The sequence below is a fragment of the Dermacentor albipictus genome, chromosome 2, assembly GCF_038994185.2.
Source record: "Dermacentor albipictus isolate Rhodes 1998 colony chromosome 2, USDA_Dalb.pri_finalv2, whole genome shotgun sequence".
Taxonomy (NCBI): domain Eukaryota; kingdom Metazoa; phylum Arthropoda; class Arachnida; order Ixodida; family Ixodidae; genus Dermacentor; species Dermacentor albipictus.
Window position 1 is genome coordinate 3,287,479 of NC_091822.1, and position 14,263 is coordinate 3,301,741.

At 45.4% G+C, this 14,263-nt stretch overlaps 1 protein-coding gene and 1 long non-coding RNA gene across 2 annotated transcripts in view; one reads left to right on the plus strand and one right to left on the minus strand.

Annotated features, from left to right (window-relative positions):
- LOC135921120 (4-pyridoxate dehydrogenase-like) overlaps nucleotides 1-14,263 on the plus strand; it is a 337,516-nt gene that overhangs the window by 160,298 nt on the left and 162,955 nt on the right. Inside the window, exons 6-7 of the mRNA XM_065455439.2 lie at nucleotides 8,467-8,634; nucleotides 10,061-10,205. Coding sequence (XP_065311511.1) covers nucleotides 8,467-8,634; nucleotides 10,061-10,205 — 313 coding nt within the window. The remainder of the gene's footprint in view (nucleotides 1-8,466; nucleotides 8,635-10,060; nucleotides 10,206-14,263) is intronic.
- LOC135921121 (uncharacterized) overlaps nucleotides 9,820-14,263 on the minus strand; it is a 43,737-nt gene continuing 39,293 nt past the window's right edge. The window contains exon 3 of the long non-coding RNA XR_010570460.2: nucleotides 9,820-10,135. This is a non-coding gene — a long non-coding RNA (uncharacterized lncRNA). The remainder of the gene's footprint in view (nucleotides 10,136-14,263) is intronic.

Here is a 14,263-nt window from a genome sequence, read left to right on the forward strand (position 1 = left end):
TAAGGAAGAAGAAGTGCGCCCTGCCGAGCTCCGCAGCCGGATCGCCAGCGCTACTGAAGTGAGGCTCGGGCTATACGCTGTTCCTGGTTTTGGACTGGCTAAGCCAACGCTGTTGCGTCTTATTGTCCGCGTCCTTCGTGTCGTCCACAGCCGTGTGAGACTTCTTTGCCATAATATATATATATATATATATATATATATATATATATATATATATATATATATATATATATATATATATATATATATATATATATATATATATATATATATAATAGTGTATAATAGCTGCGTCTTACCAGTACTCACCTACGGGGCAGAAACCTGGAGGCTTACGAAAAGGGTTCTACTCAAATTGAGGACGACGCAACGAGCTATGGAGAGCAGAATCATAGGTGTAACGTTAAGGGATAAGAAAAGAGCAGATTTGGTGAGGGAACAAACGCGAGTTAATGACATCTTAGTTGAAATCAAGAAAAAGAAATGGGCATGGGCAGGGCATGTAATGAGGAGGGAGGATAACCGATGGTCATTAAGGGTTACGGACTGGATCCCAAGGGAAGGGAAGCGTAGCAGGGGGCGGCAGAAAGTTAGGTGGGCGGATGAGATTAAGAAGTTTGCAGGGACGGCATGGCCACAATTAGTACATGACTGGGGTTGTTGGAGAAGTATGGGAGAGGCCTTTGCCCTGCAGTGGGCGTAACCAGGCTGATGATGATATATATATACATATATATATATATATATATATATATATATATATATATATATATATATATATATATATATATATATATATATATATATATATATATATATATATATATATACATAGTCATATCATAAGAAGCCTGATATGACTAATAAAAATCGGGCCCCTCGGTTAACCCCCTTTCTTCTCGTTATATATATATATATATATATATATATATATATATATATATATATATATATATATATATATATAATACGATATCGGTTGTAATATACTCAGCGATTTTATTGCCTCGTCGTTCTCCTACTCCATTCCCTGTTTCATCCAACTGCAAGTTCCCTGGTGGGATGTCCCATTTGATAGAAAGTGTGAGTATCTTCTTGAGGAGGTGCGGATGCAATGAACATAAAGGTGTTGAAAAATACCATGACTTATAATTCTGTTTTCCTTTTTTTTTTCGCTGAACTTCTCTTGGCCGTCACCGAGTCCCGGTCTGACTTATAATTGAAAATCAGGGAAAGTGGCTCTCTTACACAAGTCGAGCAACACATAATTAGTCCCCCCCCCCCCCCCGCCTATTTCTTGAGTCGAATTCATTCCTTTCAATAGGCCACCATGGTTTACGATGGATTTCTCGTACTAGACTCAGTTGCATGCCTTGCTAATCATATTTTCCATGCTGTAGATAACAAGGTATTTATTCATTAACTTTTCTTTAACTTTGTAAAATCATTTGGCACGGTGCCTTAAAAATTACCGGACTCAAGACGTTCACGCTTAACATTAACCCCAACGTTCTGGGCAGGATTATATCCTGGATGTCTAAAGTTCTTCAATACGTACTACTAAAATTCTTACTCTTTAACTGTTAGTGTCATATCTTGCGTCCTGCAGGGCTCCGTTTTACCACCTTTGGTATTTATTTGCATTACCAACTTACACCTTGGCATTATTTAAACCATTAGGAACTTCGCTGATTGTCTTTTCCATTTTGTGAGCAAAAATATTTCTGATCCCTCACAGCTACAGTCCTATATCAACAAGATAACTGAATGTGTAACATTTGACAAATAACACTAAACAATTTTTAATGTAAAGTAATGATAGTACCTCGTTTTCCATCATATGCTTAATTATCTTTGTTTATACAGTAAACAACACAACGCTAACCACTTCATATTCCTGAAAATATCTAAATGTCCCTATTGCCGACGACGTTTCTTGAAATTTGTATCTAAATTACATTCCTAAAACGCTAACCACGTGCTAGGATATGTGCGCCGAAAATTTTCCGCTGTCCCTTCCAGCCTTAGGCTTCGCGAGCCCGTTGTGCTATTTAAATTAGTGCACGCGTCTTCTATTTGGGATCCCACTAGCATCACTATAATTAATGTTCTTCAAGCAGTGTAAAAAAGAAAAGATGCCGGCGTCATACTTACGAATTATTGCCATACTGAGAGTGTTTGTTTCATTAGCTTTTCCGTCCAGTCAACGTGCCGTAAACGTTCCAGTTCGTCTCCTAAGCACGGTTTATTATGCTAATTTCCCTTTGAAAGAACTCCTGCTTCGACCAAACCACATTTCATCTCGTGGTGATTACTACTTCAAAGTGGGTGTTGTCGCACGGGCATACACTATTTCATCACCCAGATCAGGAGTGACTATAACCACTTTGCTTCTTGCACTGCTACCATCACCGATGTCGTTGCTGTCAATAAAGGCGGTTGCAATTCCACTCCTCTCTGTGATGTCTTCGCCCACTGATAAGGTGAAAATAAATAAATAAATAAATAATAAAAATTAATAAATAACAGTTGCACTTGCTTTATTTGATGTAGAGGGGTATTTAGGGGTGTAGTAGGGGACGTAGTCATTAGATATAACGGGCTGCATTGGGAAGTGAACACCTCTTTTAGTAAAAGAAGGAACATGCAGTAGCACACGGGAAATGGTAAAAGAGGGTGATGTGTTTAGTAGCTTCACGGATGTAGCGCCGGCATGGTTGGTGCAGTAGGCAGGGGCCGATGTCGAACTATGATCTTGACTAGGCTGATATTGACGCGATGTAAACTGCGCACCTTGTGCTCAGATATCGTTTCACGCCGGCGAGGATAGTCATCGATTGTCGCAAATTTTATCTGTGGGAAAAGCGCGTCGGCATACGACTCGCATGCGCTCGCACGGCATGTAGAAGCGTGGATTGATGAGACAATAAGCATATAAGTATACTATTACGAGCCATTCTGCGTTGTGGTGGCGGATGAGCAGCGAGGCTGTGTAGCACACGACAAAGAGGTGACACAGAGATTTCACCAAAAGTACGAACACATTTATTGTCTTTATCGGTGGTCACTGCGACGAAAAGTGCGCACACACATTTATTTTTATACATCCGCGTTCATTCATGTTATACATTCTTTATATACATTGGTGTTTTCATTTCGCGATATACTGAGGCAAATAATTTGAGACTGAAATCAGTCCACCTACTGGCAGTAGGCCAGTGCCGTAAGCGCCTTCGCCGAGGAAGGGGTAATATGGGAACGCTGGCGTGTTCAGCGGCAACGGAGCCATCTGTGGAAGACGACGAACGCACGAGCAGTGGCACGAGCTATTGCTGATGATAGTTTTTCCTCACACATATTTGTTGTCGGATAGGAAAAGTGCACGGAACCCTAGCCAAAAACAGCTTCGCTGTAAAACATAAGCGATTGAACGTGAAGCTATTATTATATATACCTGTAATAAACCATCGTTCTGCGCTAATTCTTGCGAAAGTGGCAAGCCGCCCGCCCTGCGACGCATGCTCTGAAGAGTACTAATATTGCTACAAAAGCACGTACAACTAATACTTTGAAATGTAATGGGAAATGAATAACCAATATGAAAGCATCATGTTAAAAATCATGGGGTTTAACGTGCCAAAACCACTTTCTTATTATGGGGCACGCCGTAGTGGAGGACTCCGGAAATTTTGACTACCTGGGGTTCTTTAACGTGCACCTAAATCTAAGTACACGGGTGTTTTTGCATTTCGCCCCCATCGAAATGCGGCCGCCGCGGCCGGGATTCGATCCCGCGACCTCGTGCTCAGCAGCCCGACACCATAGCCACTGAGCAACCGCGCGGGTGAAAGCACACCATGTTGCCAACTCGCTAAAAACCTTTGCTGCCCTACACACCAAACCGTGATGTACGCGCTAGGTTTTTTCGTAGAACATACGTCACACGTACAACACTTAAAACATGCAAACACTCGGAATTACCCGTGTCTTAACCGCTGGAGATGTCGAACAGCCGGTACACGCAGGTCACGGCATTTCGCAGTCAGTATCGCGTGATGTCGCCTTTTAGGTCACAGAGATATTACAGAGGATGGTGCCTCGGAAATGTCCTCGAGGCAAATATGCTTACTGAAAAAAATATGGCCATCCATTGTTTCCATGCCTGCGCAACGATACTGTCAGTATTTCCTTTTCTCAAATGAGCTCCTATTCCAATACGCCTCAGACACGTCAAGGCTGCCGAGTTATGTTTTAGTTTAAGCTTCAATGTTTACCCAACTGAAATCATTCTCGCCAACGACAACACCGTGATTGAAGAAACGTACGCAGGTGCAACAATAAAGCACTGACTCAATAGGTCAGCTCTTTAAATTGGCGGTGTTTGTCTGATGCCGCGAAGCATTCTATAGGCGCTAAAGTCGTTCTTGTTCAATCGCTGAAGTTGGTCGCCCTTCGTCTTCTATTCTTTACACAGCTATTCCTCACAATTTTGAGAATGACAGCCCAGAAACAAACGTCATGAAACAAAACATCGACAGCGCATGACGTTTGTGTTGAATCTTCGCAAATTGAAATATCAAAAGTGCGAAACAATAACAGATCAGAGCACACAAGAGGCCGCGTTCCTATCAGAAAGCTCATAGAGAAGGAAATTTCAATAAGAGCGGACACTCCCATAGAGCCCAGCGGCCGAATTGACTGTAGCACCCCAAGCGGATGTTGTTGACTTCTTCCGGTTTCGGTTTTGGGCGCGCGCGTTTTGAACACAAGTTGGTACCCGCCGCACTGGCTCCGCTGCTCAGCGCGGCATTGATTTTTTTTTTCGCTTCTGCTGAACCCCGCGTGGGCTTGGCGTGGAGTCGTTTCATTAACAAGTAGAAATGATTGCGATTGACCTTTACAAGACTGTGCCGAATCTGTCAGGTGCAATTTCATGAAAACAAAAGACGTCTTCTGAAATGATGAAATGTTTATTTTGCTCTATGTAAATGTTCGTTCCGGGCTTCTTCTGCACTCATCCAAAGTTGTGGCACCAGGTAAGCAGTAGTCGTTGCCGTACGATGCTCCACCGGATGCCATCAGCTGAAAGAAAGTAAATTACAAGCATGTATCATTTCGGTATATTGACCTAACAGGAGTATTGCGTGTAGAGGCGAAACGTGCGTAAGTGGTGAATGAGCGGCATTATAGATAAATTCACTTTTACGTACATTTCGCAGCAAAGACAATGCCATAAAATCTGAACATCCGATTTTCAAGCACCCCTCCTTTCTCGGGCATTATTTCCTGCACTTTAGGTGCACAAATACACGGGTGACTGCGCGTTTCCAAAACTTGGCCTCAGTCGACACGATGGTACGCCAAGTACACAAAGGTGACTACAACACAGGCTCAGCCAGACCATGTTACACGCTCGCAGAATGCCTTCTAATCGCACTCAAGTCAGACTCGTAGGTGCAAAGCCTGTTTTCAGTCGCTCAGAACACATAGATGGCATGTTCTTGAGCTCCTCCGTGTTATCTTTTACGCGTCCTGCCGGCGCATGCAACACTCCCGTGTTATCACTGTCGGCAATCGCTCGTCGCGTTTTCGAGAAGCGTGAGTGCCGAAATAAGGTATATGTTGTTGCAGGGCTATAAAATGCCTCACAAACTTGCCCCACTAAAATTCAGTACTCGCAAAACTAACTCACTACGGCCGGCTTGCTTTTTGCTAACAGCTTCACAACCCCAGGCGCGGCGAGAAAGCCTCAAGATATCCCAAAAAGTTACCAAATAAATTACAATACTTTTTCTGGTCAGAGAATGGGTCACGAACTTCTACCAGTAAGATTCAGTACACGCGAAACTAATTGCGACACACAGCCGAGCTGCTTTTCGCTAACTGCGCCAATAAGCCGGGCGCGGCAACCGTGCTTCTAAACTACCGCAAATATAACGACATTAGTTACAATAATGATGGGGACCACAGAATGCGCGAAAACTTGTCGGACTTAGGCGCTACGACGCAGTACACGCATGTACACGGGCAAATGCGTCACACGGCCGAGCCGGTTTTCGCTTACTGCGTCAATAAGCCGGGCGCGGCAAGCGTGCCCAAAAACTATCAAAATAAGTTACAGTAATGTTGGGGCTCATAGAAAGCGTCGCAAACATCTCCCAGGACGAGGCATTAACTCAAGTTAACTGCATCAGGACGGCGGAGCTGTTTTTCGCTAACTGCGCCACTCGAACTAAGCCTAAATGTGCTTAAAATACGCCGCACACTGTCAAACACAATTTCTCTCCTTGCCGTAGTCCAGTAGTGCAGTGGTGCTGTGTTGAAATGCAGACGATACGCAAGAGAAGCATAGAGAAGGCCGGGAGCCCAAAAAAAAATGGGCTATATCCAAAACAGACGGGTCGCCGAGCACGCGAACTTCGCACGTATACGACCGGCCTCGCTCACTCCTGCGGCTTGTCTGGCGCATGACGTATGCGCGCGTCTGGCGTGCCGCTAGCTTGTTGCTAGCCAACGCAACAAAAAGTTGCAAAGTATAAGTTCATTTACACGCAAAACTTTTTCACTTTTAGTGGGAAGGAATAAAAAAAATAAAACGTTGTCTGGAAGTTTATTTCACATTCTTTTTTACTGATGCTCGCGTCAACTAACGGATGTTGTTGAAACTAGGCGTGACGTGTTTCCTGTTTCCAGTTTTTGAAGAGTGTCCCCTTTTGTTGAATTTCTTTCTCTATGGAAAGCTCGTCTTCGTGCATAGCGTTGGCCACCAGCGTTTCCCGGTAAGCGTTACGGTTATATAAGCTTAAGTTGCCGGGAACGTGAGAAGCAGTTAGGGACTTTTGAATGCTGTCGGGCGTTTCGCTCTTAAAGGCGAAGCTCAAACGTCCTATTCTCGTCTCTATATATAACTTCCGGGTAACGGCATAGACGCGGCCATTTTACGTGCAAGCGTAGCTGATCAGCTTATGAAATTGGCGGTGTCTGTGCAAAGCTCCGAAGCAAGCGCCGGAGAAAGGCGCACGGAGGTGAAGAGAATCGTGCGTCGTGGAAAGTAGGAAAGATGCGCTGAGCGCGCGGCCACGTAACGCTACCGAGAGGAATGTAAGGTCGAATGAATCGGGGATGGAGAAGCGAGGCGAGGCGTCGCGGAGGAGGAAGGTAGGCGCAAACGCGCTGGGTTGACCTCCTCGGGCAGTTGTTACAGATTTTCTTTGTGAAGCCGTGGGTGAGTCCCGCGATAAGATCGGACGCGAGTGTCGTGCGCTGTGTGTGAGCCGATGATGCCAGCTCAATCTCACATGCGCAAGAGGAGGAAGGATGTCTTATTCTGTCGCGCGCACGGTACCGGGGGAGGAGAGAGAGGCACTACGGTCGCGCATGGTCACGCGGGCTTTTCTTGAAAGTCATCTGCTTTGGGAGCACAGGTGGGCCGGCGGCTCGTAGCTTTTCGTGCGCTTTGTTTTCAACGCTCAGTTTGCGTTGAAACGATAAACAATGCCATGGTCATTACGATCGCTACTGCTGCCCCGATTCATCACGCCAACCTCTTGACAGGGAGTGTCCGTAGTAACCGCTTGTGAAGTGTGTTTGTTTCCACGTGTGCGCTGACACCATGCTAGGTTATTTAGATAGCAAGCGAACGCAAGTCGTTCGACTCCGGCGGCTGTTGCGTATGGCGCGGCCGCGCGAGCTCTGTCTTGAACAGGATCTGAGATGCGGACAGGCTTCTAGCAGCACCGAGGGTCGATAGCGTCGTGTGCGCTATAGCACCAATGCGCTTGCGCGTCATCTGCGTTCACGAAGTGAAACGTGACTGTAACTTTTTTTGATTCACCGCTGTGTTCGGGTAGCATTAAACTTAAGCACCTGACTGTTCGACGAATGTTCTTAACTCGGCATGTCAGAATAATGCAGCGAATGACAGCTGTGCTTCCTCCAATATAACCTAACTATGATTCCAAGTCACCTTGGCGCAGCCAAAGAACGCACGGGATGCGTAACCGCTCAATTTTCCTTCTCTTCCATCGCGACCTAAGCACCAGCGCACAGTGCGTGTTTCAAGTACTGACATTCCCTCATGGGTGAAGGCCTCGTGCTGCCGCAGTGACTGATTTTTCATTGGTCGTGCTCTAAATAAGCTTCCTGTTTGCGTCAAAGGTTGCACGATAAGTCTTCAACCCCAAGTTAAATGCCTAAGGCCTTGAGTGATGATACGTGGTTGGCGTTTCGATAGACCCTGCCATGCAGATAAATGTACGCGTGGCGATAATCCCGATGGTCTCCGGATACTAGAAGAGTGCTGCTACCTGCTATAGCTAATCGAGCATGTCAGCAGGCGAAATATTACAAGCGGAAGCGGAAGGAAGCGAAGAAGCTACGCCTGCCACGTAAAGCTTTAGCATAGATAAAACGGTGAAGAGATATTCCAACCGAAAATGCAACGCTTGGTGACTTTGTTTTGCGTAGGTACTTTTCGAAGGAAAGCGTGCCGTGGGCGTGACATTTCTGAAGGACGGTGTCGAGCACACCGCGCTGGCCACAAGAGAAGTCATCCTGTCCGCGGGAGTTGCTAATTCACCAAAGCTGCTCATGCTGTCCGGTGTCGGACCGAAGGACCACCTCAATGAGCTCAAGGTATGCGTGTGCTGCTAGCAGCAGAAAAATGCTTTCTGGCTTAGAATACATTCCCCGGACAGTGTGTCTGTTTCAACATAGTTGTTGTTAGACTTGCAATATTTCTGTTTTATTTTCCTGTCATAGATATCGGTACTCACAAAAGAAGTGCAGACGCTGGCACGGACTCTAGAATTACCAACAACACCCTTCCCTACAGGTTCAGTATCTAGTTTATGGGGCATAAATCTTGTGAATCAATTAATCAATCAGTGAATCAATTAATCAAATGTGTTTTTCGGCGTGAACCTCAGGATAATGGTTTTTCTACAGTGCCTATATATAACGTCAAAATTTTCTTAGTGTGCTGGCCTGCATTTTGTATAGCTGGTAAAATACTACAGCTTTTACTTAACATGCGCAAGCCTTCTACACTCGTTACTATTATAAATATGGTCTGTTTGCTCTCAAAAAGTTTTTAAGTGATGAATCTGTTCCGACTTGGCCGTATCGCAGTTATGCTTGAGTTCGTTAATATTGTTTATCATTTTTACGCCTGATCTACAATTCAAGTCGCAGCTGGAAAGCAAAGCTTCATAGCCACATCCTCGTTGCTTAATTACTCGCGATGCATGCTATCTTCGCCGTTTATGTGCGAGCTATCCCAATACCATAGGCATAGAAAAGAAGAAAAGCAGAGAGTGAGGGAGGTAGAAAAATAGACAATGAATTGTCGAAAGACTTGGGAAACGATTCCATACGCAAAAGAAGAATAAAAATGAAAGGAAATAGACAACATCAATATTATTATGTGTAGGCACGCACGCCGCCAAGACCAGTGATGGGTCGTCTAGCAGGCGTGCGAAGCGGCCTCCAGGTACTCCCTGTCGGTCCCTGCGCGTGAGACGCCCGCTGCGCGCTAACACGCGTCCTGCACGACCTTTAATAAGGTTTATCCAATCCAATACACGCCGCTCGCATGCACCTCACACTGAATCTGGAAATTCAAGACGTTCTGAACTTGTTTCTTAGTTAAAAAAGAAAAACAGAATACCCCTAGCTAAGTATGAGAGTAACAAAACGCACACAGAGACACGCACATATTTTCATTTATTTTTATCCTGTTATTTCCAGCGCTCAATAAAAATAACAACTACTCTCCCTATACGTTTCTTAGCATCTATAACTGTTGGCGTCATACAAAAAATGGGGCCCTTGGTTCCCCTTCTTCTCCTTCAATCAATAAATTCGGAAGCAGAAAAACATTCCGTCGCTCTTCGCGCAGATATTTTACTGGGTCACATTATGCGTTCTGTGTACCGTTAGCGCGCATGGTGTCCTGTTCTTTTGATTGTCCGTGTTTCTTTCCGCTGCAATGGCTTCAATATGTATAAACCAACTCGGTCAGGAAGAAGTTTACTGTTGATCGGCTTTCATGCGCATGCAGATCCCCATTGTTGCTGACCTGCCGGTGGGCAGCGATCTTCAGGACCACGTGATAGTTGGCGGTATCGGTGTGCACCTGCGAGATCCATACAACATTGGGGTGTCGGGAGTCAAGGCAGCACTGGACTACTACCGCTACAACACAGGTGGACGGAGTGCAAAAGAAGAAAATGGCGTTGCATTCACCTCGTCTGAGCATTAATCGCGTTGTTATGCTAGCGGTGTACAAAAATTTAAGAGAAGCCTTTCTGGAAAGCGCGAAAACAAGAAAGGGGCTGACAAATGAAATAGCACACTGTGGTATAAAGTACGTAAACAGGGATAAGGTGCCTCAGAAAGCCTGGCCAACGTTTCCATAGGAGGACCTATCTTCGTCAAAGGCGGCCTCGTCATCTTCGGCGTGTTAGTTTTAAAGGGTTAGTGCAGTGACGTCACCTGTTGGTGTTGTCGCTGGCGGCTGGTTCTAAAGAGAGAGACCACAAGAGGCAACAGGTGCTGTCGTCCGACGTCTGTGAGCTTCGTTCCCAAGACGAGGGGACAAGAGCGTGAAAGTGGGCACGCAGGGAGATAAGAAAAGAAACAAAAGCAGAAGAAAGGAACAAAAGAAAAAAAAGGAAAAAAGCGGGGGAAGCCAGGGCGGCACCAAGACAGAAAAAAGGGGGGAGAGAAAAAGAACAAGAAATAGAACTACTAAATTCTCAAACGCACTCCCAAACGTCAATAACATCCTTAGTAAATACTACCCAATTCTCACCAGCAACCTGAAACTTAAGAAAATTTTTGCCGACCCTTCCAGACAAGCCTACAGACGCACCACTAATTTTAGAGATGTTCTTGTGCACGCCAAACTACAGACAAAGAGGAAGTTGGGAACCAATCCCCGTGGCCGCCCCAGGTGCGCTACATGCAAACATATTCAATCTACTACTACAGTAAAAAGCACAGCGTCGAATTAAGCACACAAGGTAACTTCGGCTTTCACCTGCACATCAAGCAACGTAGTCTTCTGTCTAGAATGCGCCGCTTGTAGAAAACAATACATAGGTGAGACCGGACAACAAATTAATACAAGACTCAACGGTCACCGCGCGGACACAAAACACAATTTACCCAAAGCAGTAGCCAGCCACATGAATGAACATGGTCATATATTTGACAAAGCAAGGCTCTGTATACTACAAACAAATTTCCGTTCCCGTCGCGAAAGGAAGTATACGGAATCACACCTCATACACAAGTTTAATTGCCTACACCCGACAGGAATTAATGTGGCACGTGGCAACTTAGAATCTTTAAAAGCGGTAACTTAAATCTGAAATTCTCCCATCATCAACGAAGACACAAAACATATTAGGCCACCAGCTAACCGTAATTCTTATCCTCACCTACTCTTCCATTTCGAAAAGTTTTTTTCCTGCCTACTACTTAATTTAATATACTCTTTCAGGCTTTTACGTCTATACCAACTGTTCGACCCCTTTCTGCCGTGTACACATGGCCCCTCCCGCTTCTACGCCCGTCACCCTCCTGTTTGTTATTCCGGCTTCAGTCCCCCTTCCCCTTCCCTTTTCCCTTCCTTTTTTTAATCTATTTTTTGAGACCCCCTCATCAACACATTCCGAAATCAATATGCCCTTTTCGGCGCCTCAACCCAGAGTATCGCCATTTCTAGATGCCGCCGTAACGACACCTACGTTGAGCGACTGGGGCAATGCCCCTTGAAAGACCATGCCGCTGCCTTTCAGTCACCCCATACATTGCACCGCAGACTCCGCGTCGCCATCTTAACTATTTCAATATTACTCGACGTATTGCTGCTATGCTACTCAAGTCACTTTTTCATGTTTTTTTTTTCTGTGTGAGTGTGGGCATGTGTATGGTATGATGGTATGAAGAACTTTATTTGGTCCTGAAGGTCAACCATAGGTTGACGCGGGCCGCTCCCACGTTGGGACTGTCAGGCCGAGCCCTTCAGCCACATCGCGGGCCTTCTGGACTGCCCGTAATTGGTCAGAGAGTGATTCGCTGTGCAGCATTTGCCGCCACCATTCTTCTTCCTTGTCACAGTCTGTGAAGACCGCGGGGCACTGCCAAAGCATGTGGTCAAGAGTAATGATGCCATTGCACTTATTACAGTTGATTTGAATTTCCCTCTGAGGATAGATCGTGTTAATAAAATCTGGACTTGGGTATGTTCTAGTCTGTAGCAAACGTAATGTGACAGCTTGGGCTCTGCAAAGCTTACCGTGTGGCAATGGGTACTCCCTTCTGCTTAAATAATAATGCTTCGTGATTTCGTTGTATGTTAATAATCGATCCCTGTGTTCCCCGGGTGAAGTATAAGTTGCTCGGTCTTGAAGAGCACGGCTAGAAAGTCCTCGTGCTGCTTCATTTGCCACCTCATTGAGGTTTCTCCGAGCTCCGTCCACAACCCCCAGATGTGCAGGAAACCAGCGGATTTCAATCCTCTCACTGTTGTCCTTCTCTAGAAATTTTGTTGCTATCCGTGTCACATATCCGGTGGTAAAGTTGCGTATGGCTGTTCTAGAGTCGCTGTAAATATGTGTCCACCGATTAGCCCGAATGGCTAAGGCGATTGCTACTTGTTGTGCTACTGTTCGGTCCTTGGTATAGACGGTGATGGCATCCCGTATGTTACCTTGAGTGTCTACAACAACAGAGGTATACGCATCCTTATTTTTAACCCAGGCAGCGTCAACGAACACCGCCTGCTGCTTATTTTGATCTATGTCTTGAAGGAGTGCCTTCGCCCTTGCCTTCCGTCTCTCAAGGTTATGTGTCGGGTGCATGTTCCTAGGGAACGGGGTCGTTTTTATTGTTTCTCGTAGTCCCGCTTGCAATTGTGTTAATAATTCTCCTTCGTTGGTGTGATTGTTAATTTCTACGCCAATTTCTTCAAGTAGCGCCCTCCCAGGTCGTGTCCCCATTAGTCTCTCCTGGTGGGCCACCTGCTGAGCCTCAGCTATCTCTTCTAGTGTGTTATGCAGCCCTAGGCGCAATAAGCTATCGTTAGCCGTGCTGATGGGAAGTCCTAGTGCAGTCTTTATAAGTCGTCTGATTAAAGCGTTCAGCTTGTTCTTATCAGCCTGTGTCCATTGTAGCATGCCAGCCACGTACGAGAAGTGGCAAAAGGCGAATGCATGTACCAATCTTATGGCACTGTGTTCTCCTAGCCCCTTATGCTTGTTGGTAACTCTACGAAGAAGCCTACTACTTCTTCTGACTTGTTAGAGATGTGTTGTATCATCCTGCAATTAGATCTATTCGCTTGCAGGAGAAGGCCTAGCACTCTAATAGTCTCCACCTGCCTGATTGGTTCTCCATTCTTGGCATATATGTCAATGCGGGGTTCTTCCTCTGGGATATATCCGTTCGGTTTGCGCCCACGCTTACTGCTCCGTAGTACCAATAGTTCTGATTTCTTAGCAGAGCAGTTCAGTCCCATACCCTCAAGTGTTGTTTCTACCACATAAATGCTTTCCTGTAGTTTGGTCTCTGTTTGTCCCATATTACCTTCGGCACTCCAGATTGTTACATCATCTGCGTATATAGCAAAGTGGATACCCTCAATCTGCGCGAGACCTCGAGCCACTTTTGACATTGCCAAATTAAATAACATGGGAGATAGGACGGACCCTTGTGGTGTCCCACGATTCCCAAGTTCCAGAGTTGACGATTGGAGTTCGCCTAACCTGAGACAAGCAGAACGGCCACCGAGAAAGGCTTTAACTATATTGTGCAATCGTTTACCCAATCCCATCTCCGAGAGGATGTCCAATATGGCCCTGTGCTTGATGCGATCAAAGGCCTTTTCTACATCGAGGCCTAGAAGAGCTCTAGTATGCAGCGGGCTAGCAAGAATAAGATGATGTTTGATTAAAAGCATTGCATCTTGAGTCGAAAGTCCAGGACGGAAACCGATCAGGTTATGCGGAAGAAGATTTCTGTTTTCTACATACTTAGTAAGTCTATTGAGTATGACATGCTCCATGGTTTTGCCCAGACATGATGTTAACGATATGGGTCTTAGGTTATCTAGATTTAGTTGCTTGCCTGGTTTGGGAATAAGAATTGTGTTAGCAATTCTCCATTCCTTTGGATAATCACCATTTTTCCAGAGTTCGTTGAAATACTCTGTTAAATATGTTATAGATTCATCGTCCAAATTTTTCAACAGCCTATT